The sequence below is a fragment of the Mugil cephalus genome, chromosome 16 (assembly GCF_022458985.1).
Source record: "Mugil cephalus isolate CIBA_MC_2020 chromosome 16, CIBA_Mcephalus_1.1, whole genome shotgun sequence".
Taxonomy (NCBI): domain Eukaryota; kingdom Metazoa; phylum Chordata; class Actinopteri; order Mugiliformes; family Mugilidae; genus Mugil; species Mugil cephalus.
In genome coordinates, this window is record NC_061785.1 from 23,717,341 (window position 1) to 23,742,011 (window position 24,671).

Sequence of the window (24,671 nt, forward strand, 5' to 3'; positions counted from 1 at the left end):
AGTTTTAGACCTTTTTAAAGATACTCAAGCACCCCTAAAGTTTATCTCAGTACAACTAAAATAATAATTCTAATGAACAATTTTATGTGTCATTGTGATATCATCGTCTTCCACTACTTGCCTTAGTGACATTGCTGGTTTAATGTCATGCTCTTGGCATCATATAACATGCTGTATGGTGCATTCACATGCACCATAGCATATTATCATTAAGACTCCCATAGCTCTCAGCAGAAAGGAAAAGAACAAAAGCTCAGAAGAATAAGTGGTCATTGCTATTAAATAACTGTGTCTATGCTTTTGCATATTTTTTCTTTAAATAGTGTCAAAAAGTTTAACTGACAGAGGCTAGTTTGTTAGATATTATGAAGTTAGTAAAGAACAAAAATACATACAATAGTATATGACATGTAACAACACTGCATGTACCTGTGAAAGTGATGATGTGCTCTGCGTGGGGATAAAGGGCTGAAGGAAGGGGACAGGATGGGAGAGTGCCCTGGGGAGCTGAGCTGTCTGGTAGTGGTCTTGATGTAGGATGGGAAGACAGGAGGGTAGGGTTTCACCACAGGGCTAGAGGAGGTAGAAGAGTGGGTGGACCTGAGAAGTTTTTTGGCCAATGTGGGACTTTCCCGGGGAAGTGGCGGAATGAAGCACACACTGCTCCTCCTGCAGTGGTTGAATGGAGATGAACTGGTGCTGGTACCAGCCGCCAGCTTGGGTTCAGAGCCAGTGCTTAAACTGTCATCAAGGGACTCCGCACTGGTACCTGACCCTAACTGACCCTCACCTTCTTCAAAAACAGTTCCTGAGCTCAGACCCTCTTTGGGCTCAGGACTTTTGTCGTTGCTGTCTACAAGTGAAGGGCTGTCAACAACATTCACCAGCTTGGTTTTATCTCCTGCATCCTCCTGCTCCTCTTGGGTTTCACCAGCACTGTCACATGTGAGATTAGGGAAGCTGTTGCTGCTGGTTGTCATGGTGACTGGCCTGACAGCTGTCCCCCCAGCAGTAGCCATGCAATCTGTTTGAGGGGGCAGCTGCAGTGAAGCATATTGGTCTTTAGTGCCTGTGGAAACACAAAGAGACTCTACCCTCTTCCTCTGCCCCTCCCAGTTTGGCTCTGAATGCTCCACCTCCTCATTTTCCTCCCTCCTCCTGTGTACTTCTGTGTGTAAGAGGGGGTGTAGCATTGGGGGAAGGTCAGTGTGCTTGACAGATTCAGATAGAGTTTCTGTTTCTAGGAATGACAAGGCATCAGACCCTAACTCTAATTCTGGGGTCAAGTCAGGCTCCCCTGGAGGAGTTAATTTTATCACCCCATTGCCCTGCTTCATCCTTCCCTCTCTTTCTCCCCAGTTCATATCATTTCCCCCCCCTCCTTGTGCTTCCACAATTAAGTTCAACCCCCCATCCTGCTGGTGCTGCAGCTTTATAGCCAACTGGATGTCTGCAAGCAAATCCTCATGGTCAGCTGCTGAGTGGAAGCTGTAGATATCTGTGTCCGATCCTGAGCTCCCTCCATTCTGCCCCCCATTCTCTGTGGGAGAGGCTTTTTGCAGCATATCCTGCTTCTGCGGTTCTCCTCGTCCATCTCTGTCCTTTGTCCTTTGCTCTGATTTCTCTCTCTTCGTAGGAAAAGCAGCCTTAGCGCCTGATAGCTCATCTGCAGGCAGATCAGGGGTTTTCGTGGATTCCACTTCATGATCTTGAGGTGCTAAAACATCCTCTTTTGAGCCTGTTAGTGATGAGCACCCGTTTCCTTTGACTTTCAGATTGCTCCTTCTTTTTCGAATGGAGAAAACAGAGGACTTGGACTCAGATTTGTTTTTCTTTTTGCCTGGTACTGTGCCATGCAACCCCCCTCCTTCTGCTCCTCCACAACTGACTGCTCCTTTACCTCCATGCTTACCGTAGAGCTTCTTTCCTCCCTTTTTTGTTATGTCCCCTCCTCCATCTCTCCACCCTTCATCCAGGGATGCATAGCTTCCATTACCCGAGGTTGCTGTAGCTTTCTTTTGCTTTGCCTCCTGGTTGCCCATGTTGATTAAGAATGAATGATGGCTTCCTACCTCTCCTCTCGAGTCATGTCTGGGTGAGCTTTTGGAGTTTTTGGATGCCTGTGTATAGGAAAGGCAGAAATGTATAGGTCTAATCTGGTTCCATGTCTGGTGGAGCTCCTGCTGATGATGCTTTTCTTTTAAAGATTTGTGTGCAGCGATCTTGTTGTTTTCAGTTGACAAAGGCAGTGATGCTGACACTGCTATAGGAGAGATATACTGCTTCCTCCTCCTCTTTCTTGCTACGTCTTACCCAACCCGCCTCTTCTCCTCCTCTCCATCTGCTGAGAGGAATGACGCACGCACAGGCTGCACGGGGCTCTGGCAGTGAGGCAGACTATAGGAGACTGAAAGCAACTGGAATGTGGACAAAATATCTGAACAACCTGAAAGGAATAAATATTTTGTTGGTGACTGGGATTTTATAGTGTGGTGATGTTACAAAATAAAGCTGCACACCCTATTTTTGGTTAGATTTTCTCATCTTTTGTGTCATTGCAGCTAATCACATAGTTCCTAACTACATTTCCCATGATTCTTAGACCCCTGCATGCCTACATTACCCATAGTGTGGGGAAGCTCCAATAAAGGGACCTCTCATTCTGATTTATGTCATTGCTGGGTATTTGTTTTGGAGTGTAAATGAGTTTCATTCTTTGTTGTAATAAGAACATATATAAATGATAATTCTTATTGAAAAATAGTAATATATTTTCCAACGTTTAAAGATCTTGCCACAAAAGCTTTTGTTCACATGCCATGATCTTCCACAGGAGATATAAAAAATATAGATGATCAAATTGTTCATTTTAATATATTATTGAACAATATTTTAATCTTGTTTCTGTGTTCATATCAAAAAATTATATATATATCATCTATACTCTTCTTTAACAATTCTTTTGTACTTGAGGTCATGTTTTGCTGCATTACCCAGTTTCTCTTAAAATCTATCTCATGGACAGATATCCTGACATTTTTTTTTTTTTTTTTTCTTTTTGAAATCCAGATTTCAGTGGTGCAGACGTAACTAAACAGGCCCAAACAAGGAAATTACCATCCCCATGTTTTGGGATGGTTCAGATGGTGGAATGCAATGTTTTTTAGGGTCCAGACATGAGTTTCTCATGCAAGCCAAATAATTCTACTAGTCTCATCTGACCACAAAACATTTTCCCAGTAGTTTTCTGGCATTTCCATATGACATTCAGCAAAGAGCAAACAGTCCGAAATATATTTTATAGAGAGTAGTCTCTTTGTCCTTGCCACATACACAGTGGCTGTTCAGTGTTCTCTTGATGGTAGATTAATGAACATTAACATTAGCCAGTATAAGAGAGGCCTTCACTGGGTTCCTTCGTGTGTAATCTTTGTTGGTTGACCACTCTCGTGGACGGTCACTCTTTATCTTATCACTTCTGAACAAATGTACGAATGGACTGTAACTGGGCCTTGAAATTAATTTGCAATCTGGAAATTGTGCGCAAGAATGAACCAGCTTGTGAAGGTCCACGGTTTATTTTCCTGATATCATAGCTGGTTTCTTTAGATTTTCCCATGATGCAGTATGTTTGCGGTGTACCTCAAAATACACCCATAGGTCTGCCTCCAATTAATTCAGTTGTTGCTAGTTAACCTAATAAAAACTACAAAGGCATAACATCATCTGGGCTTTTCCAAATTGTTTAAAGGCATTTTATCTTTAGATATTTAAACTTTATTTATTTAGACTTTAAAAAAAGTAATAAAAAAAAACTTGCACTTCTAAAATTCAAGGGAGCATGCACTGTTCAGATCAAATGCTTTATGTGAGGTTCACAACTACTCACCATGCACCTTTGCACCACACTCACATAACTCTTGAAATAATAACAATAATAATAATAGCAATAATAACAGTAATAATAGTGGTTGGACCCTTAATATTAGCAGAATAAAAAAAAACTCTACGTTAATACAAATGGCTTCTAATGATGTTGGTATTTGGACATATGGCAATAACAATAAAAAAAAATAAAAAATAATAAAACTATTGCAAACACCTTTGTGACGCCTTTGTGAGGAAATATTGACCAGAAGCATTCATTTTACTGATGATAAACAGAAAATGTACAAAAATGTAATTTTGCGATGTGGTCTTGAAAAAAGAATGTAGCATACAGCCTACAGACCTGGAGCAATTGTATTGAATTTACATCTTGCTGCCTTTAAATGTTGCAGTGGTGGCTAGTGTGACCTGTTCAATGTGTAAATTAACAGTGGGTGAAACAGACATTCTCACATTGCAAGAAACAATGGGTTTTGACTGTTTAACTTTGGTAGGAATACCACTTGTTAGAACGAGTGGCATGGCGTGGGGATTTTTTTAATTTACATTCTTTTTAGGGGTGGGGATATAATGGAATGAGCTATTAGACTGCCCAGTTTTCGTTTACCGGGACTTAAACATGCTTGTTATCTAACCAACACTTCGAACACTAACACACACCATTTTTAATTTAACACAAACTTGCTAATCCTGCATTATCTCTTGATGATGACGGTCTCATTTCCAGATCTGCTTGCCTCGAGTGTCCAGTGCTTCCAGATGACGTCATGAGGTAGGGGATGTTGACGTCGCGTCTTATACTTGGTTGGACAAGAAGAAGAAGCAGAAGCGGAAGAGAGGTTAGTAGTTAGCGGGTGTTATGGAAGCAAAGCAATGTATTGTTTTGTCCTTTTATTCTTTGGATACACCAATAAAAGCTGGATTTTTATTTAATCTTTTTCAGGATAAAACTTCTTAAATCATTTTGCACCTACTATACAAATGAATAGACTGAACTCGAATTATTTTGACATTTTATTACTCTATTTTTTATGAATAATATGCTGTCATCGTATTTTTTTGTGTTTTGTGGGCATTTTAAAATCGTAAATAAAAAACTTATCGAGCTATCTTTTCCAAACATATTGTGAAAAGTAAATTAAACTCATGTTGTCTAACCTCAAACCGATCTCGCAGTCTGAGTGGAATGGAGTGGAATAGTTAATGTCTTTTTGGCGAATGGACCCGAACGTAGCCGAACATGCAGGCCGAACATATAGCAGAATTCATATGAGTGCAGCTTCACTCCAAGTGTGTGCACGGCAGGAGCCTCTCCGTCCTCACCTGTAGTAAAAAGTACATATGGACAGAGTTTGATACTCAAATCCTAGCATCACAGCAGCATCACACAGCTGGAACCAGGGCAGGAATTTCACGAGGGCCATGGCTCTAGTGCCCCCTCAATTTTGCCTTGTGCCCCTGCAAAAAATAAAAGTCGTAAGGCCACAGTGGCCTTGATGCCCTGCGATTTCGTAGTCCACCTCTTGACTGTCAACACGGCTTTAACACCACCAGCGTCTATTGAGAAAATACATCTTTTGATGACGTTCTGGATTCTTATTAGGCAACTCATCAGCGGTGGATCTGATTCGAGCCTGTCATGAACCGGTCAGACGCGGCTTCATGTGAACAGGAATGCTGCATCGACGATGTTGATGATTTTGTCACTCGACGGCCTGACAGACAGTATCATCGTAGAAGCGTCAGCTCAACAACAAGTTTTAGTCTACTCCCATAAACACTGATCTCTGAAGGGCAGAGATTTTTGTTTATTTTTTTTCAGTCAAACGAATCAAATGTTGTACATGATCGTTAATGGAAGCGCATAGGTGAACGTCATGTTCGGGAAATAACATGTGCGACTGCGTTTATACAGCTTGTATAGAGATATCCCACACCTTTTTAATGACCTTGGCAGTACTCTGCATCCGAGGAGATTTGGCGGCAGATATCGGGCTCTGTGCAGGACACAGTGATATATTCTAGTATTAGAAACCTTTGGTAGGAGCGGGGGGTTTCACTGGAACATTCTTCAGGTCATCAACAAACTGCAACTTTATCTGCAATGTACGTGATGACGTATGAGGGAAGAAAAAACAGGCACGCGACTTTCACAGCGGGAGGTCCGACCTGGGACTTCTGCCATTTTGAAAGCAGTAGGCAAGTCGACCTGGGATTTTCGAAGCGATGTAAGATAGGAATTTCAACACATAGGGCCTGAGTTTGTTACCAATAAATAAGCATTGCTTGTACTGTAACGTTATGTCGTTACAAGGTTGACCGATTTTCAATGTGCCGAGTACCGACAGTAGCCTGTGACAAAGGCTAATTAGCTTAATGTCAAGTTACTTTTATAATCTATGCAGTTAGCACTGTTTTGTTACTGCCAGTGTTGCAATGTTCTTTGCTTGTAATTTAATATTTCAGATCTTGAGACACGAGAATGCTATTTTAAAAATAAAAGGTCAGAAATGTTGTCTTTGTCATCTATTTAGTTCATTTTATTCCCTCAATAAAATTCTTTCCCCTAAAATGAGGAAATTCCAGGCCTGGCTGGAACTGATGCCGTAAGTGAATTACGTCTGTATTCAGAAGGGAAGACAACTACACGGGATACAGACTCACTTCTGTGGTGGAAAATTAATGAGCCATTATTTCCCTCTCTGTGCAATTTTTATATTTCTTATTACATTGTTTCTTTCGTTTACTTATTTGCTCAACTGACTACTGTTATTGACTTTATTTTCCATTGTTGTTGTGTTGTTTACATTGTTATATTTATATTTTTGTTACATTGTTTCTTTTTCTTATTTTGCACTAATGACTGTTTTTCTTAAACAAACGTATGCAATTTTGTAAATAATGGAAACCATTGTGAGTTATGGTAATAAAAAAATTAAAAAAAAACACATACTTTAAGAGATCGCTGAAGATCTGCTCAGTTCTGAAGGGTTAAAAAAGGTTAGAACAAAGCGTTCATGAATACTGGTAAGTTCAGGTAATTCAGACACACACAATATCAGCCTGTCCTTTATTCTGCCTTTCATGCTGGGCTGCACACACGCTCTCTTACCTGACAGCTAAAACTATTGTATGTAATAAAAGGGGGATTATTTAAACTTTGTACTGTTAAAATTGTTTTATACTGTAATTAGTTAACCAAAATGGCTTTATTTGCCTAAATATTTGTCCTGTATTTTATCATAATCAACTAATTAAAAGCAGAGCAGATCTGGTACCTGTACTGTTTGTCTAAGAAAAAGGGAAGCCAAAGGGTGGATGGCTTCCCTTGGCACACTCCTGGCCAATCACATGTGAGCAGCCTCACTTGATTGGTTAATCATTCTTCTTTTTTTTCACCAAGGGAAGTCAACTTGGCCTGGCTTCCCTTTCCGATAGCAGTTAAATACCACTTTTTGGCCATATAACATTCAGAGGGGCGCTCTTTTACAGCGCCTCAATAATTAGAGATGAGAAATAAGGAAGAGATGAAGTTACACAACAAAGAACAGTCAAAACTGTTAAGAAGCCTGTTTTTGTTTATTGTCAGCCACAGTCTGCTAAAAAAACAAAAAAAAAACAAAAAAAACAAAAGGAAAGACAGGAAGAGAGAGGAAACATGGCTTCCCGTGACCTCCAGGAGAATACGGTAAGAACTAGATGACAACATAACATAAAGATCTCTCATTAAGTTACAAACTATGCAGTAGTTATGGAAATCACATTCCACAGTGATCAATAACAAATGGGTTGCCATTAATAAGTCCAGCAACTTAAGATGTAAAGGTACATTTCTGTTGCTGACTCAAATCCCACTTTTCTTATCCTGTCAACAAGCTTAACTCAAAGTTTATATTGAATTATATAGTAATGGTCACACATCTAATTTACTAGTGTAATACATGTGAAATCTGAATTGCACAGAGTTCTAAACATTCAAATCATATTATCTAACAGCAGTACAACAATAAGAAATATTCTTACATTATTGACAGTAGGGAAACATCAGAGCTGGTTCCAATTTGTTGTGTCAATGAGTTAAGTTTGTTGTGAAAGATATAGAGGGGAAGAAGAGACAAGGGACTAACATAATGGAATAAATACACACATCTTATACAATGTGGGTATATGTGATCCATTTTTATAAGCTGAAAACTGGTGTCGCGAAAGCCTGGTTAAGCATCATAAAATAGGAAACTCATTTTATGGTGATATCTGCAGATTTCAGACTCAAACAGTCACTGTCTGCAAGTGATAGTATTAAAATTTAACATGGTATTTGTGATCATCTTAATTTGTCAAATTACTTATGAGGTCATGATAGAGCAGATGTAATTCTTACACATTTCCACCAATTTGAATGTAATAACCTTTAAATTAAACCTGAGAATCTGTTCTTGAAATCCAGTATGTTTTGGTAAATATCTACTGTATATCTGTTCTATTGAACCAGAGAACATATATGGTATATATAAAAGACCCCTGATTATGAAGGCTAGTTCACTGAGTTGGAGCATCTCTAAAACTGCATCTGTCTCTTGTAGGGTGTTCATAGTCTACACTGGTCAGTGTCAATTAAAAGTGGTCCAAAGAAGGAAGAGCTATTTCTTTTCACATGGGGAGTGAATGATGGCCTGTGTGGTATGATCCATGGATAGAAATAGTGTAGCAGATAGTACAGCTCAAACTGATGACCAGGTTAGTGATGTTTCTGTTCAGAACACACAGAGACCACAGCCAGAGACTTAGTTTTGACATTCAAATCAAAAAGTTGTATCGCTTTACAGCATGTCTTTAAGTGCTGAGTTTAATCTTTTTGAATAAGACTGTAAGAGATGTTTCTTTGAACCTTCAATTGTCTATTACACTCGAGGGTGGTTTTAAGCTTGTTGGGTTTATTCTCTTAGATTGGATTCATGTGAATATATCCATGACATGCTGACAGATATGAATTTGTGCACAATGCAAATGTTGGCCAAATGGTGCCAAAGAAAATGCAGTGGAAACACCAGTTCACAACATGGAAGTCCAGGGATTATCCATTTAACAATTGACCACCACACTCTACTTCGGATCTTTCTTCTGAAATGCCACAGTTTGCCGCTGATTAAAACCAGGTTTGTTGTTTCTTTGATTCCACTGACACATTAAAATATCCCTGAAAGTTGTCCGGAAGGTCTTGTTACATAGGGCATAACACATTGGGTTGACTGTGCTGTTAACATAACACAACCAGTAGCCCAGAGCCCACAGTGTTTCAGGGATACAGTCCTGACAAAAAGTATTGACCAACACCATAATATTGTATGGTAACCATGTTGTAATGAAGGCAAAGAGGATGGCACTAAGTGTCCGTGCAGCTTTTTTTTCATTTGCCTTTTTTTCGTTCTTGCGTTTGATGATCTCAGCCTTGGTCTTAGAGACAATGCGTTTGTCAATTGCTGCATCTTTCATGGTAATGAACTCAGAGGGAGGAGAGGTGACAGGGTTTGATCTTGACCATTTTTCACTTTTGCTGGTTGATGACTGCTGTTTGTCCTTGTTTTTCTTCACTATACTAGATTTTTTACCACCTAGAAGAAAAAAACATTAAAAAAAATTACAAATTTAGTATTAAACTCAGAAATATGTATTTCTTTTTCATGTAACGTGCAAACAATAACAATAATGTTGAACCTGTTTGAGACTTTGATGAGTCTGGGACAGCTTCCACCTCTGTACGCGATTGTTCCCTAGAAACACCACCTTCACTATTGTCAAAACTGTCACAGCTGCATTGCTCTGTCTTGCCTACACTAGTTGTTGAGGTATTGAATAATTTCTTGGAGACATGGTGGTGTGGCAGAAAAAAAGATATATGGAAGCAAAATCTGTCGCAATTCTGTCTGCTGTTATTAATTTCATAGTTCTTTTCTGAACTTGAATGTTTTAATTCACTCATCTGATGCAGTATTGCTGACAAATTCTTCTGACTGTTAGTTGTAGCTTCGCCAGGCCTTTCACTGCCATTCACTTGATTCTGAGCTTTGCTTGGGCTGTTACCTGATCCAGATCCCTTGAGACCTTGTACATCTTTAGCCCTCTTCTCTGTTTCCTGATAGATTTTCCAAAAGAGGAAAGCCATGATAGTCACTGGCAGGTAGAATGCAGCAATAGCAGTGCAGAATGTAATGATGGGCTCGGACAAGAACTGGATGTAGCACTCATTTGGCTTAACTGTCCGCTCACCCACAAGGTACTGCCAGAACAGTATGGCGGGAGCCCACAGAATGAAAGAGATAGACCAAGCTAATCCAATCATGGTCATGGCCCGCTTGGTTGTACGTTTGGCCCGATATGTCAATGGTCTGGTCACAGAAAAATATCTAAGAAGACACAAAAAATAAATCAGGCAACTGAGGGAACTGCTTTGCTTCACACTCAAACACATTGTCTTTCCTAAATAGCACCTGTAAGTCACCAAAGTCAGAAATTTACAAACTCTACAAAGCATATAACAGTGATTGTTCTGTTTTTTTGACGTGGGGTCGTACGAGTTACTTATACATGATCATTGTATTAAGAGTTTGGAATTAATATGTAAAAACATGAAATCACACCGGCAACTGTAATGTAAAATGACTGTCTTTGTCATTAGCAAAATAATTACTTAAAAGTGTACAGAAAAGAAAAATGAATTTGATTCCACTATGGTTCATAAAATTAGTGTAATAATAATAATAATAATAATAATAATAATGTAGTCCAAACTTTGTGCAAAATTCTATTTTTGAGTAAATCCCGGCTGAAAGTGTGATATATTTTTATTCACATTGGATAGTGCAGGTGCACAGATTAATATCATCAGCCTGTGCACAATTCATCAGCCAATGATATCAGGATCTGTCATCTGTCAATCAAAAAAGTGGGAAGCTTTGACAATTTAAAAGGAAAAACCAGGAGGTTTTTCTTTGATAGCAAGTAGGTTGGCATTGGTTTCCAATTGGAGTGAGCAGTTTCGTGAGTTTTGAGAGAGTTATTATCTAGCGTGCAGTTGCGAGAGAGTGAATGAGGACACACACAGAGCTGGACAACATCCAATAAAATTCCTTCGAAACACTATGTCTTGTCTCAAAGATTGAATATCCCGCCTGCTTGATAACAGCCAATCAAATTAATTTTTCTTACTCGGCTAAACTCGTGCTGCCACTCGTGGACACTCATCACGACAGACAGGACAAACGGCCATTTCTGTACACCTTTAAGTTCACTATCAGCAAGTGCTTCCTGATGGCAAAGTATAGTGAGAATATACACTCACCAGCTACTTCATTAGGTACACCTTGCTAGTTAAAGGTTGGACCTCCTTGTGCCTCCAGAACTGTGTTAATTCTTCGTGGCATACTTTCAAAAAGGTGTTTGAAACATTCCTGAGATTTTGGTCCAGTTGCTCCAGATTTGTTGGCTGCACATGTATTATGCGAATCTTATGTTCCACCACATCCCAAAGGTGCTCTGCTGGATAGAGATCTGGTGACCGTGGAGGCCATTGGAGTACAGCGAACTCACTGTCACGTTTGAGAAACCAGTTTGACATGATATAAGTATTGTGACATGGTGCATTATCCTGCTGGAAGTAGCCGTCAGAAGGCTTAACACTGTGAACACAGTGGGATGGACATGGTCAGCAGCAATACTAGGCTGTGGCCATGCTCAGTTTGTATTAAGGAGCCCAAAGTGTGCCAACAAAATATCCCCCACACCATTACACCACCACCACCAGCCTGAACCAATGATACAGGGCAGGATGGATCCATGCTTTCATGTTGTTTACGCTAAATTCTGACCCTGCCATCCGAATGTTGCAGCTGAAATCCAGAATCGTCAGACCAGGCAACATTTTTCCAATGTTCTATTGTCCAATTTCGGTGAGCCTGTGCAAACTGCAATCTCAGTTTCCTGTTCTTAGATGACAGGATTGGCACCTGGTGTGGTCTTCTGCTGCTGTAGCCCATCTTCTTCAAGGTTTGACGTGTTGTGCGTTCAGAGATGGTATTCTTCATTCCTTGGTTGTAACCAGTGGTTATTTGAGTTACTCTTGCCTTTCTATCATCTCAAACTAGTCTGCCCATTCTCCTCTGACCTCTCACATCAACAAGGCATTTTCATCCACACAACTTCCACTCACTGGATATTTTCTCTTTTTCGGACCATTCTCTGTAAACCCTAGAGATAGTTGTGTGTGAAAATCCCAGTAGATCAGCAGTTTCTGAAATACTCAGACCAGCCCATCTGGCACCAACAACCATACCACGTTCAAAGTCATTCTGATGCTTGGTTTGAACTTCAGCAAGTTGCCTTGATCACCTTTACATGCCTAAATGCACTGAATTGCAGCCATGTGATGGCTGATTAGCTACTGGTGTTAACAAGCAATTGAACAGGTGTACCTAATAAAGTAGGCAGCAAGCGTACTAAATAAAGCACACAAATAAATATAAATAGTTTTTTCTTAGAGTTGTTTTTAGGTGGCTAAAATACATTTTTCTGCCAACCAGATCAAAGGCCATTTAATACAAGACATTATGTATAATTATACACCCCAACTTCAAATATGATTTGAAGTTTGAAATATGTCCTGCTTCAATTAATTAGCTGTATTGATTACTTTATGATACATAAACATGTATGATTTTTATAATGTAAGATTTTTATGAAGCTAGTAATAACAACACAGAGTTTGCTCAGATATATGTTCATAACAAAAAATATAAATGTAGAAAATTCTCTGCTACCTGTCAAAGCTGATGACAAGCAGGTTCATAACTGAGGCATTACTGGCCACATAGTCTATTGCAAGCCACAAGTCACAAACCAGTGGCCCAAGGGCCCACTGGTCCATTATTATATAGGTGGTGTACAGGTTCATTGAAAGTGTGCCAATGGTCAGGTCAGCAAATGCCAGACTGAGAAGGTAGTAGTTATTCACAGTCTTCAGTGCTTTATTTATCTTGAAAGACACCAGCACAAGGATGTTTCCAACAACAGTGATGAGAGAAAGTGATCCTGTGAGGAAGACAATTACTATGACCTGGAGATGAAGACATAAACAGAGAAAATACCCAAGAGGGTATTTGGATGCATTATAGTGAGAAGTCCCAAAATAAAAGTTGTCTTATATGTATATGAATAGTACAAGTTAAAAATTGTTGCCACTTACAATGAAATTGGTACACTGTATTTATGCAGATGATAATGTCTTATGCATCAGAGAACCAACTTTTGATGCCACAAAATGTACACAGTGAGCCCCCACAAACTGATGTTATCACAATCAAACACAAAAATGCCTCATGCATCATTATGAACATTTTTGTCCATTTGGCCCAATTTTTCCTCTTCATTTAAACACCTTTTTGGTAGTTGTTGTTGTTGTTGCAAGAAACTCGCTCTTTGACAAATTTTGAAATTCAAATTTAAATTTTTATTAATAACTACAACACTGTGAAAAAAATACCACCCTCTTAAGTCATTAAGGACAAAAATGTATTTTTTTGCTATAAAAAGCCATAAAGCTTTAAAGTCCTTAAACAACTTCAGCTTTGCTCATAACCACCAGACATTCAACTATTTAACCCTTTCAATACCACTTTGATTAGTTGATGCCACTGTTATTTATGAAAAAAAAATTCATATAACAAATATTCATCTCTATTAGATTAAAGTGGTTGTGACATTTTTCTCTTCTAACGATTTAACACAATTAATGACAATTTCCTAGCCCCCCATTTTTTTTTTGTATATTTTTCATTAAAAATATTAGCATAATGGAATCAAACTGAGTTTTAACGATTTAAAATCATGATAATTACGTTATTGAAAAAATTGATAGTTTTGAAATGATTTAACCTAAAAAATAGAAAAAACATTAATCTGTACAATTTGTATGGCAGTTTTTTGTTAATGACTTAAGGGGATAGTAAATTAAACTGATGCATGAGGGTGCATGTTTGTTGGGTGAATTGTTTACACAACTGTTACCTGCCAGACAGTATGTCCTCCTAATGGGTCAAATTCATCTGCATGAAGTATGGATGTCTTGTTTATTGGTGAATGAGTTGAGTTTGCTTCCTGCCATGAAAAATTACTAATATTATGCTGCTTCCATCCGTTTTCAGATAATAGCATCATCTCCTGGTAAGGCTGCCTGAAGATGTGGAGAATATAAATTTAAAAACAAAACAATTCAGTTTCTTAAGTATACTTATTTCTTTCTTTGTTTTTTTTTTGTTTTTTTTGGTAAATATGTTGTATTCGTTTTTCAAACATTTTTTTTCTCAAAGGGATGGAAGGTATTGACCCATATCATATCAACAAATTATGCATTCATTGACAAAATACAAGAACATTCATCAGGTACATTGTTGCAATAGATTGACCATTCCAATCCCACCCAATTGACTTCCTCAATTACTTGCACATATTCATGTAAATCACATTTGATAAATGGTCTTGTATTAATAAAGTGTTTTTCTGCCTATTTGTGTGCAAAGTGGTTTACAGTCACAATGAAACATCTTCCCATTAGTTCACACAAGAGCACATACATTCACACACTACTGCCAAGCACCAGAAGCAACTCAGGATTCAGTGTCTGGCTCAAGAACACTTCAGCATGTTATGCATATGGTCCATGTACCGGGGATCAAACCACCAACACTCTAGTTTGTGGAAAACCTAATGTGTACAGAGCCACAGCCACACATACAGTATCAATTCAGACAGTATGTTGACTGAATACTTCCACTAAATACAAAGATCATTCAAAATATTCATACATCTACACAAATGCATTGCCAGTGCAGACAATACCTAAAATAGCAGACTTGGCGATGATATTGAGTTCTGTGTGGCCTCTTATCACAGGAAAACTGTTGGTAAGGAAGTGGACAAGATTGGAGCCAAAGGGAAGGTTATTGATAACCAAGGAAGATCTGAAAAGAGATAAAAGTAACTGTCAACTGTAAGATTAGTCAAATTAAGTATTTCTTTTAACTGTTTGACATTTCCTTTTAAAGAAAAAGGGAAGGTTTGAATAGGTGCAAAAAAAAAAAATAAAATAAAATAAAAAAATATATATATATATATATATATATAGATATAGATATATATATATATATAGATATAGATATATATATATGTATTGGAAAGTGTAGGCTTCAACCATCACCATGCAGAGAATATGAAATTTAACTAACGACTAATTAGGTAAAACCTTCAGTACACATTAACCTGCTCGATATTGATTTCTTATGGCATATGACACAAGGGGATTTATTTTTGATGATTATTTAATGCATCTGTGATCTGAACAAAAAATTTTAAAAAATGTGCAATCTATTTTACAATCAAATACAGTAATTGCAATTCAAATGGACATGCTACACAACATACATACTATGTACACCATAGGCTACCAGTGATTCTTAATTACAGAGCTGGAAAAAACTTTCAGTTTTGTACCTGTGGGTTCGCATAGGTTATCAAATGAAGACACCAGAGATAATACTGTTCTTCATGAGACACTTACAATACAGCTTCCCACCATTTAGTGGCGGTAATGCATAAGGCAGTTGTTTAACAAGCTCCAATTAACAGGCAAGACACTTGGCCAGCTGCTAGCCTGTAGCAAAAGTTTTCACTCTCATTCTCATCTTCTATGGGGTTGCAGGGTGGGTGTCATTGGGTAAGAGGTAGTGTCCACCCTGGACAGGTTGCCAGTCTATCGTATGGCTAACGGAGAGACACACAGCCATTCACACTCACACCTACGGCCAATTTAGAATCTCCAATTAACCTAACAAGCTTGTCTTTGGATGGTGGAAGGAAGCCACACGTGCAGACACAGGGAGAACATGCAAACTCTGTAGCAAAGGTTATGGAGAAGTATTTAAAATTAAAATAATATGCTGGTGGAGGAGTGTAGGGGCAGGCCCTGGAGGACATTCTACGATCCCATAGAAGCTGACTGTAGGGGCTTTTCAGGATGCTTAAACTGCAAAACATTTGGCCGTTTGGGGATTACAGGAGCAGCCAAGAAGAGGGGTATCGAATCCATATCTGATCTGGCCTGGCCTGGACGTGCAAAGGGAGAAACTGAAGAATATGGGGAGGTGATTTGTGTGCTTGGGACAACAGTATGTTGCTAAATTCTGTGGAACCAAGAATGTCTCATGCAGCACGTGTAGACGGAGGCACCATGCTACATTAGAGATGAGCAGGAGAGAAACCAAATACAGTTCTGCTGCAGACAGTAACAGCATGGGCAGAAGGATCAAAGGGTAAGAGAAAGGTGTGCTGCCTCATGGATGGTGGAAGTCAGCAGAGCTTTTTTCTACAGAAACAGGTAAAGGCACTGTTATTATCTTTTTTTTTAGCACCACGCCTTTGGCAGTGACACCCCAAAACCCATGGAATGCAGCATTGTGAAATGAATCCTGCAAAATATTGGCAATAAAGCTAAATATTGAAATCTAAGCTGTTGAAATGCCACAAGTGAGCTCTGCCACCATACTGGTTCCTGGAGAGCCAATCTGATTGCAGCTGGAGAAAAGGGGGTTGCATCAACAGATGTTTCATACAGCAGTGAACTGGAGCTGTCACTTAGGGGCTGACTACTATTGGAAAATGGTGTGTGGCAAGGTGGAAAGGCTATCGGACTCCCTTGTTGCTATAGAAACCATGTTTAGCTGTACAGGGACCAGTGTCTGTGTTATGCATGAATGAAGCTTCGTGTATGAAAATTGGCACAGAGGAAGCCACACAGACCAACCAGCTATAAGCATTTTGGGAAATAGAGTCCCTAGGCATCTCCATCAAGAGTGAGGAGCAAGCCGATGACATTGGAGCCAAACAAAACTTTGACAGGTCAGTCAGGTACAGCCAAGGGCAATATGAAGTGTTGTTGCCATGGCGACAGGGCGCGTCAAACCTCTCAGATGATCTAAGAGTTACTCGGAAAAGATTTGAACTACATTCAGCAAGATGCAAGGTCACTTTGCTGATCCCCACAGGGAAATTGTTTTGTCCAAGAGTCCCAAGATAAGAAAGAATATATATGAACCATACATAGACATAAGAATAAGAGTCAAAATAAAATGAATAATCTTAAAAATGGAATAAGAATAAGAATAAGAATAAGAATAAGAATAAGAATAAGAATGAGGTAGTAAAGAATTACAAAAAGAAAGATACACTCCAATCTACTCCAATGCACAACAGACAGTGCATTCAGCCAAGCCATGAATAATTAGACTGCAGAGTTGTGTATTCTGATGGCTGTGGGGAAGAATGACCTCCTGAAGCACTCTGTCCTGCAGCTCAGTGACAGGAGCCGTTGGCTGCTTTCCTGTCCAGCCAGGATGGGGTGAAGGGGGTGACTGTCATCATCCAGGATGCTCTGTACCTTCCTCATGTAGTACCTTTCAGAGTCCCCACAGAGTCCAGATAGCAGGGAATATGTCTAGATGTTTCAGACCCCACACACACAGCAGGCACTGAGAACAGCACGGTCAAGTATTACTTGCCTCACCATGCTGTAATAAGAGAAGACAAGGCAACCACATAGCTGAGAGTTGTTTTCGATGCTTCTTCACATGAGGATGGCTGTCCCTCTTTTAACGACTGCCTGCTCCCCGCACCAAATCTAAACATAGAACTACTAACCATCTTGGTGAAATTTAGGCTCCATCCAATTGGGTTCATGGCAGAGATCGCTCAAGCCTTTCTGTAGATATCTGTTGCTGACAAGGATAGAGACACTTTGAGGTTCCTGTGGCTCACAGGACCACCACCTGATCCTGAAGACACTGAAACATGAACACTAATAATGACTCGTGTGGTGTTTGGAGTGTCATCAAGTCCCCTGCTTGCAACTACAATCAGAATGCATTTGGAGAAATACCAGAGAAGCCCCACGCAGGTAGGTAACACTACGAAAGACTTCTTATACACTGATGATCACCAGCTCAAGTGATTTTAAAGACGCCTATGTAGTAAATATGACTGCAAGAGAAATCGTGTCCACAGCAGGCATGAACCTCTGTAAGTGGATCATAAATTCCTCTGATCTGATAGCTATTCCCAGGTGGTATGAAACAGAACAGCCAAATGGACAAGGCCAAGATATTCATGTGTTTAAGTGAGAAGGCCTATGGTGCAGGAGTGTAGCTCCAAGGACAGTCAGCTAAAGCCACATCTTGAGTTAATGAATGAACATGTCCCAAAGCCAGATTTCTATGTGATCGGACTCTGATAGTTATCCAGTGGATTCACAGCTCAGCACAAAGATGGAAACAGTTTGTTGCCAACTGTGGGATGGAGATACAACTGCTGACCCCACCAGAAACCTGGTTGCACTGTAGCAGCAAGTTTAACCCAGCTGATCGCACCACAAGCAGTCAGACAGCCTCAAAACTAAATGAAGAGGAACTCTGGTGGTCAGGACCCCCATGAATGCAGTAAACCAACCAGAGCCATCTAACAAAGAGTTCAATGAAGAGGAGGTAAAGAGACAAGGAGAGCTGACAGTTTAGGAACTGTCTGAAGGTGAAAGACATTGGATTTTGGAAGCACAAAAACAAAGTTTCCAGAGGGAGATAAGTGAGATGAAAGCAGGATGAGACATACACAAAGAGTCAAAAATCAGACACTGGAAGCTGTTTCTTGACAAAAGAGATGTTGATCAAATACAGTCATGAAGAAATAATGCACTCAGGTATGAGAGACACTCTGGTGCAACTAAGACATACCAAAAGCCCAACAAATGGTAAAGAGGGTGATTGCAGCTTGCGCAACGTGTAAAAGATTCAAGGTGAATCCTCCAGTGTGACTGGATTATAACAGTTCTGCAAAGTTGAGTGGGTCAAAAGCCATAAAAGACTCATTGTAAGTTATTGCAAATGCTTGATTGCAGTTGTTGCTGCTAAGTTGTTGCTGCTTAGGTTTAGGGGGCAATCACTCTTTCACACAGGGTCATGCAGGTTTGAATTTTGTTTTCCCTTAATAATAAAAACCTTAATTTAAAAACTGCACTTTTGTGTTTGTTGTCTTTGATTAATATTTAAATTTGTTTGATGATCTGAAACATTTAAGTGTGACAAACATGCAAAGAATAAGAAAGCAGAACAACACTTTTTCACACCATGGTACATGAAACAAGTGATGTGAATTGGTGTTCACTGCTGAGACTCAAGAAGAATGACTGCAATCGCAAAATGACATTTGGTGCCGTTAGGTGTCAACTGAAGAGGCAAATAAACATTACCCGTTAGAGCCAAAAACATCTGAATATAATTCTATAAGGCACGGCACAGTGACAGAGGCCTATGCAATGTTGACAGAGAGATCTCATTTAACTTTCAGAAAATGCACTGATGACCAAAACATAGAAAAAAGAAAAAAAATTATTCTATATTGTAGTCCTGCTTTGTATCTACCTAATCGGTTATTTTTGTAGCCACCTGATGATGCGGCCAGTCTGCTAATTTATTTTATTATTTCATTTTTTTTCTCATTCAATGTATAAAGATGAGCGGAGCAGCTGCCCAATTGGCCATTGGGCAGATGCTTTGCGTTTATAGTTAATTCATAAATTTATTTGTGGAGCGGAGCCACCTCTGTGGCATTTGCCCACTTTGCCCTATATGGTCAGGCCATCACTGATGGTATAGAAGGTTATCTGTAAGAAAGAAGGACAGAGGGAAAACCAGCTCATATTAAAATTTCTGTAAATAAAAGTCATTACAGACCACAGTAAGCATATATGAAACAAGCAGATTATTTATTGGATATAACTGATTCCTTAGGATATTTTCTGAGTAAAAACAGAATGCAATTAAGCATAGGACAAACTGTTTGCACATCCTTATGAGATGTGTTAAATATAGACGCAGTTTCTATGAAGAAAATTGCTTCCAGTTTCGATAAATCGCTTTCCGTTTTTAAAAAATTAATTTTTTTAAAAACGGATTCGATTTATTTGCATTTTGTACTCCCAGCACACGCAAAATTGTGTGTTAACGCATTCATTGAGGTAAACGTGGTAACTGTACGCCGATGCACTATTTTGCACCTTTGAAAGACTCAACCCTTAGCATGCCCTGTAAATCAGTAAATCAGTTTGTATGGGTTTTTTTCGGACACGCAATGACTTTGCACACATTTTTATACAAACCTTCAGTAGATCTGGCCCCAAGTAGTAGAGAAAAGACAATAGAAGTCATAATTAACCATAAAGTTGTAAAAAAAAAATAAAGTGTACATTTTTTAAGATGCTTTGGAAGGACAGATAATGAGTAAACAATGGCATCAGTGGAGCAGTGCAGAAACACGAAGCAATGCAATAAGCTTATAACAACATCAGACTTTCAACCAGTCAACAGAGACAGCTAAAAGTCTTCTTCAGCAGTAATTAAGCAGCACTAGCAGCGATATCGATGGCCCAATACAGCTACTAAATCATCTACAATCAAGTCCCTTCATCCTCATTCTAGCTTTTGAATTTATTCGAAGAATATGAAATAACTTAAGGTTGACTTTCCTTTAAGTGTGCGTAATGAACTTTCACTAGTTGGTTACCACTACATCACATCTTGAGTAGTCAAAGGAACCAAAGCCCAGGTATTGTGCTTTACCTATTGGCATGATACAATGAAAGGTAAATGAATAATGGAGTATTATCTTATAATCACTGCAGTGATACGCTATGATTGATAAGTGTAACTGACAAATGGTACACAACATCTCTCTTATTTATCGTCTTCACTAAAGGTCTGAACAGGCTGTTTGTTTATGTTGTATATTGATGTGCTGAAGAAAGAAGTGATCACCGCTGACAAGTCTTATCTTGCATTTAAAAAGGTTTATTTACAAGAAAGAACAATGTCAAACTCTTGCCGAATCTGAGAGAGCTTCTGGCCAATCGTCGAATCCCCTCTGCCATTCAGCTCCCACAGTCACCTTATATAGGATGGTCATCCCCGAGAACCCCCATACACAAACAAAACTTTAGGTTGTATGTCCTGGTTCGTTTTTACGAACTGGCATCTGGTAAATGACCTTTTGACCTTTAACTTTATACACACTTCACAACCCCCAAACACAGGAAAGGGACAGAAGAGAAAAACAAGAAGATAATATACTACATTTACCCAAAGTTTAATTCATTGCCTTAAGTTACAGTTGAAACCAGATTTCCTTATAATGACATCATGATATCACATTGGTAGAATGGGTCAATGGTGGCCACTTACCATAATTATTAGCACCCAGCGTCACTCTAAACATCCTTATATCCTTGGTATCACTTCCCATTGTATTTGTCTGTCACTGTTAGTCACAGCCTATAGAAATACCTTAATCATAGTTTTCTATATGAACAATGACAGAAAAATAACAGACCTGTATCACTTCAAAATATCAGTATATGATATATATATAAAGTGAAAACGACCCAAAATGGTTGAACATTTAAACAATATTTGCACATTATAAATCTCTTACGGTATTATGTCACAGTATTACAAAACTAATTGCATCTTATACTCTTGATTGCTTATTTTATTCATTTATTTTCTATGGTTAGAGTAAGTTTATTTCCTTTATTATATTTTAGTTGTTTATTTCAGTTGCAAAATAGGAATGTCATTGCTCAGTGTAGCCTTTGCTGTGTATATGACAATAAATTTATTGAAACTTAAATCTTGTGATTCACAAAATTATTGTTGACTGCAGGCTATCGACTACATCATGATTTCGGAGCTAAGTCAGCACTGCATTCACAACAAAGGCTATAGACAAAAAGAAAAACACTTGAGTTTCCTTAGCTTCCATTGCATTGCTGATTCTGACATAGATTAGCATAGCCTGTAAAGATTATGTGGTATTACTAATACAGGCTGCACTAATTAAAGCCAGAACCAACTTTATAAACAATGTTTTCCATTGCATGTTCCTTGCGCTGATGCATGAAGTGGAAGACAAGAAATCCTTGGCAGGATTACATTTATCTTACTACTAAGATAAGAAAACATACATTCAACAGGGTAAATCTGCAATCATCTCATGGTGCATATTAATACAATTTTCATTAATCCAGCATTTGACAAAATGAAGAATACTTCAACTCATTCAAGTATTCGATGTAATTTTCTTTTTTATATGGCAAAGAAAAGGGATATTTCTATGAGTATGCATTTCAGTAAAATCATACATCTCAAGCTTAAATCCACGTACATAGATAGAAACCTAAATGTCATTAAGCTGACTTTGAAGTGAAATAACTTTATATAATTATCTTTGTCTTGCATCGTATCATTTAGGCATAGATCTTGACAATATAAATATGACCGTTGTGCAAGTGGTTGTGTATTAAAATTGTTAAACTTAACTTAGTTAAAGAGTTAATCCAAGAATTCTTCACAGTTTAAAGGGAAATTTTAGCCCAAAGCATCATATTTAAAACAAACAAATGAGAAACCTTAAATTTGTAACTGTGGACCGAATATATTCCACTTTATGTAGCTACTACCAAAAGGGAAATCGGGAAGGAGGTCTGGAGATCAAGAAGATTATGTTTGCTTAATTTCTTTCAGTGTCCATAAAAGGTGTATAATCATGTGTGCCATCAAAGTACTCGCCATACTTACGGAATTCTTACAGAACCCAAATAGTAAGCTTATATAAATGAAATGGTACTTACCAATCTGCTCTCATGCTCACTATGTAGTGTGATACCCTGCAGTAAAGTCCAGCTCCATTCATGCAGAAAACAGCTCTGCTGTAGTTTAGGGTGCTCCTTCAATGTATGACTGGAACCTCCAGCTCCTCCTCACGCATTAGTTTTAATTTTGTCTGAGGCCAAACCTCTCAACCCAAATGTGGGTTGTTACAAGGCAGGGATTATAAAATCTTTCATAACATGGGTCCCAAGATCTCCTTGATGGAGGAAATGCTACAAACTAGAAGTTTGTGTAAACATATGAAATGAGCCCATCTATAAAATACAGTATGTACCTGGAAAAATGAAGAAAGAAAGACAGACAGACATTGATTTCAATTAATTATGTGTCATATAGTATCATAGTGTTTAAAATGAGGTGATATAATTTCATATCAAAAACGTTAATGGTCAAATATTATAACAGAAATAGAAAGACCCAAAATTGACAGTCTTGAGTGCAAACTTGTGTGTTCCAGTAAAACAGACTGAGAAGGTGAACACTGATTTTTTTCAAACAAAAAGCTGCATTCTCACAACTACCACTAGGAACAAATGTCACAGGGCGCTGAGTTCTTCTATATTTAACAGTCTGCTATGTACAATATTTGTAACATGTTTGTAAGTATGGAGTACAGAGCTAGCAAAGATGCTAACCTCGACACAGAGGCTACGGAGCACTGTGGAAGCAAACTCTCTGGGGCAAAAGAAGAAATATTGACGCCAGTAAACAACTTGAAGTCTGAGTTTTTGACCAGACTTGATGGGATTCTGGCTGCAGTTGAAGAAACAAAGAGAGAACTGGTTTATTGCACTGAAAGAAGACATAAGCAGAGACTTGGCTGTCCACAGTGGAAGATGAGCAGGCAAAGCTACAAGAGATGGTTCAGACACTTGAAAAAAGAAACAAAGCTCTGGGTTGGTTAACTTGCCTGAGGGAGCTGAGGCCCTGGTTCTCTGTTCATTTCTGGAGGGCTGGATACCGGAGGCGCTGGACCTGGTCCCTTTGCAATCCCCTATAGCAGGGGTCGGCAACCCTCAACACTCAAAGAGCCATTTGGACCTGTTTCCCACAGAAAAGAAAACACTGGGAGTCACAAAACCCCTTTGACATCTAAAATGAAGATAACACTGCATATATCATTTTCACCTCTATGCTAGGCCTATAGTGTGTTGTATTTGTGAAATGAAACAACTGCTACAGAGAAAACAAATTGCATTATGCATACATAACAGGTATTTATCCATGGTTAGCTTACCTGGCGTCGAAAAATTCAATAAATAGCGGACTGGACCTGCCAGCGGGTGTCGCACGTCGGCAGTTGTGACGTATATTTTGAGCGACAAAAAATTAAATACATTTTATTTTAATGTTACAAGATCATCATCAATTCAAATTTAGAATTATATTTTTTAAAAAAACTAACACACTAAAATAAAAATACATTTGAATTAAATACTCAACAGCAACTGGTAAATGCGCTGAAATGCACTGTGGGAGTTCAGTGTTTTTTGGTTGATGTTACAACCATGAGTGTGGTGTGAAATTCAGTGTCATTCAGTTGTTGTGTAACTCTCGCCCGTTCACTGATGAGTGACTAGTTGCCGCTATTCTGAGGCAGTTAGTTAGCGTGAAAAAGTGAACGGCTTTGATCAGCATCCTTGCTCCGCAGCGCTCGCTGCAGAGAGTCACAACAGAAGAACGAAAGAGCCGCATGCGGCTTCGGAGCGGCACACTGCATCGAGACAAGACATAGGCAGAACTTTGATAATGAAGTTTTAGAACTATAAGCAGAAAATGCTTGTGATGAAGACAGCTAAAGTGAAGAAAGATGTCCTTTACAAGAGCCAACATGTAGACGATGATTTTACAATGAATTGTCAACCGAATTGCACAGACAACGGAGAAAATATGACACAGTGCGCCAGCAACTGCGAAACCTGGGACTCAGACACCATATACCCACAACCAAACTGGTGGTAACTT

At 38.8% G+C, this 24,671-nt stretch overlaps 2 protein-coding genes across 3 annotated transcripts in view; both read right to left on the reverse strand.

Annotated features, from left to right (window-relative positions):
* The window catches only part of fmn2b (formin 2b), a 35,303-nt gene extending 32,987 nt beyond the window's left edge, over window positions 1–2,316 (reverse strand). For both annotated transcript variants that reach the window (XM_047609111.1, XM_047609110.1), the window contains exon 1: window positions 430–2,316. In XM_047609111.1, coding sequence (XP_047465067.1) covers window positions 430–2,042 — 1,613 coding nt within the window. In that variant the 5' untranslated portion in view covers window positions 2,043–2,316. The remainder of the gene's footprint in view (window positions 1–429) is intronic.
* A 6,675-nt stretch (window positions 2,317–8,991) lies between these two features.
* chrm3b (cholinergic receptor, muscarinic 3b) lies at window positions 8,992–22,680 on the reverse strand. The gene is made up of 5 exons (XM_047609789.1): window positions 22,667–22,680; window positions 13,948–14,113; window positions 12,702–12,997; window positions 9,615–10,292; window positions 8,992–9,442 (listed from the first exon to the last, which is right to left on the reverse strand). Exons 1-5 carry the CDS (start codon window positions 22,678–22,680, stop codon window positions 8,992–8,994), a joined length of 1,605 nt encoding a protein of 534 aa, XP_047465745.1.
* Window positions 22,681–24,671: the final 1,991 nt, after the last annotated feature.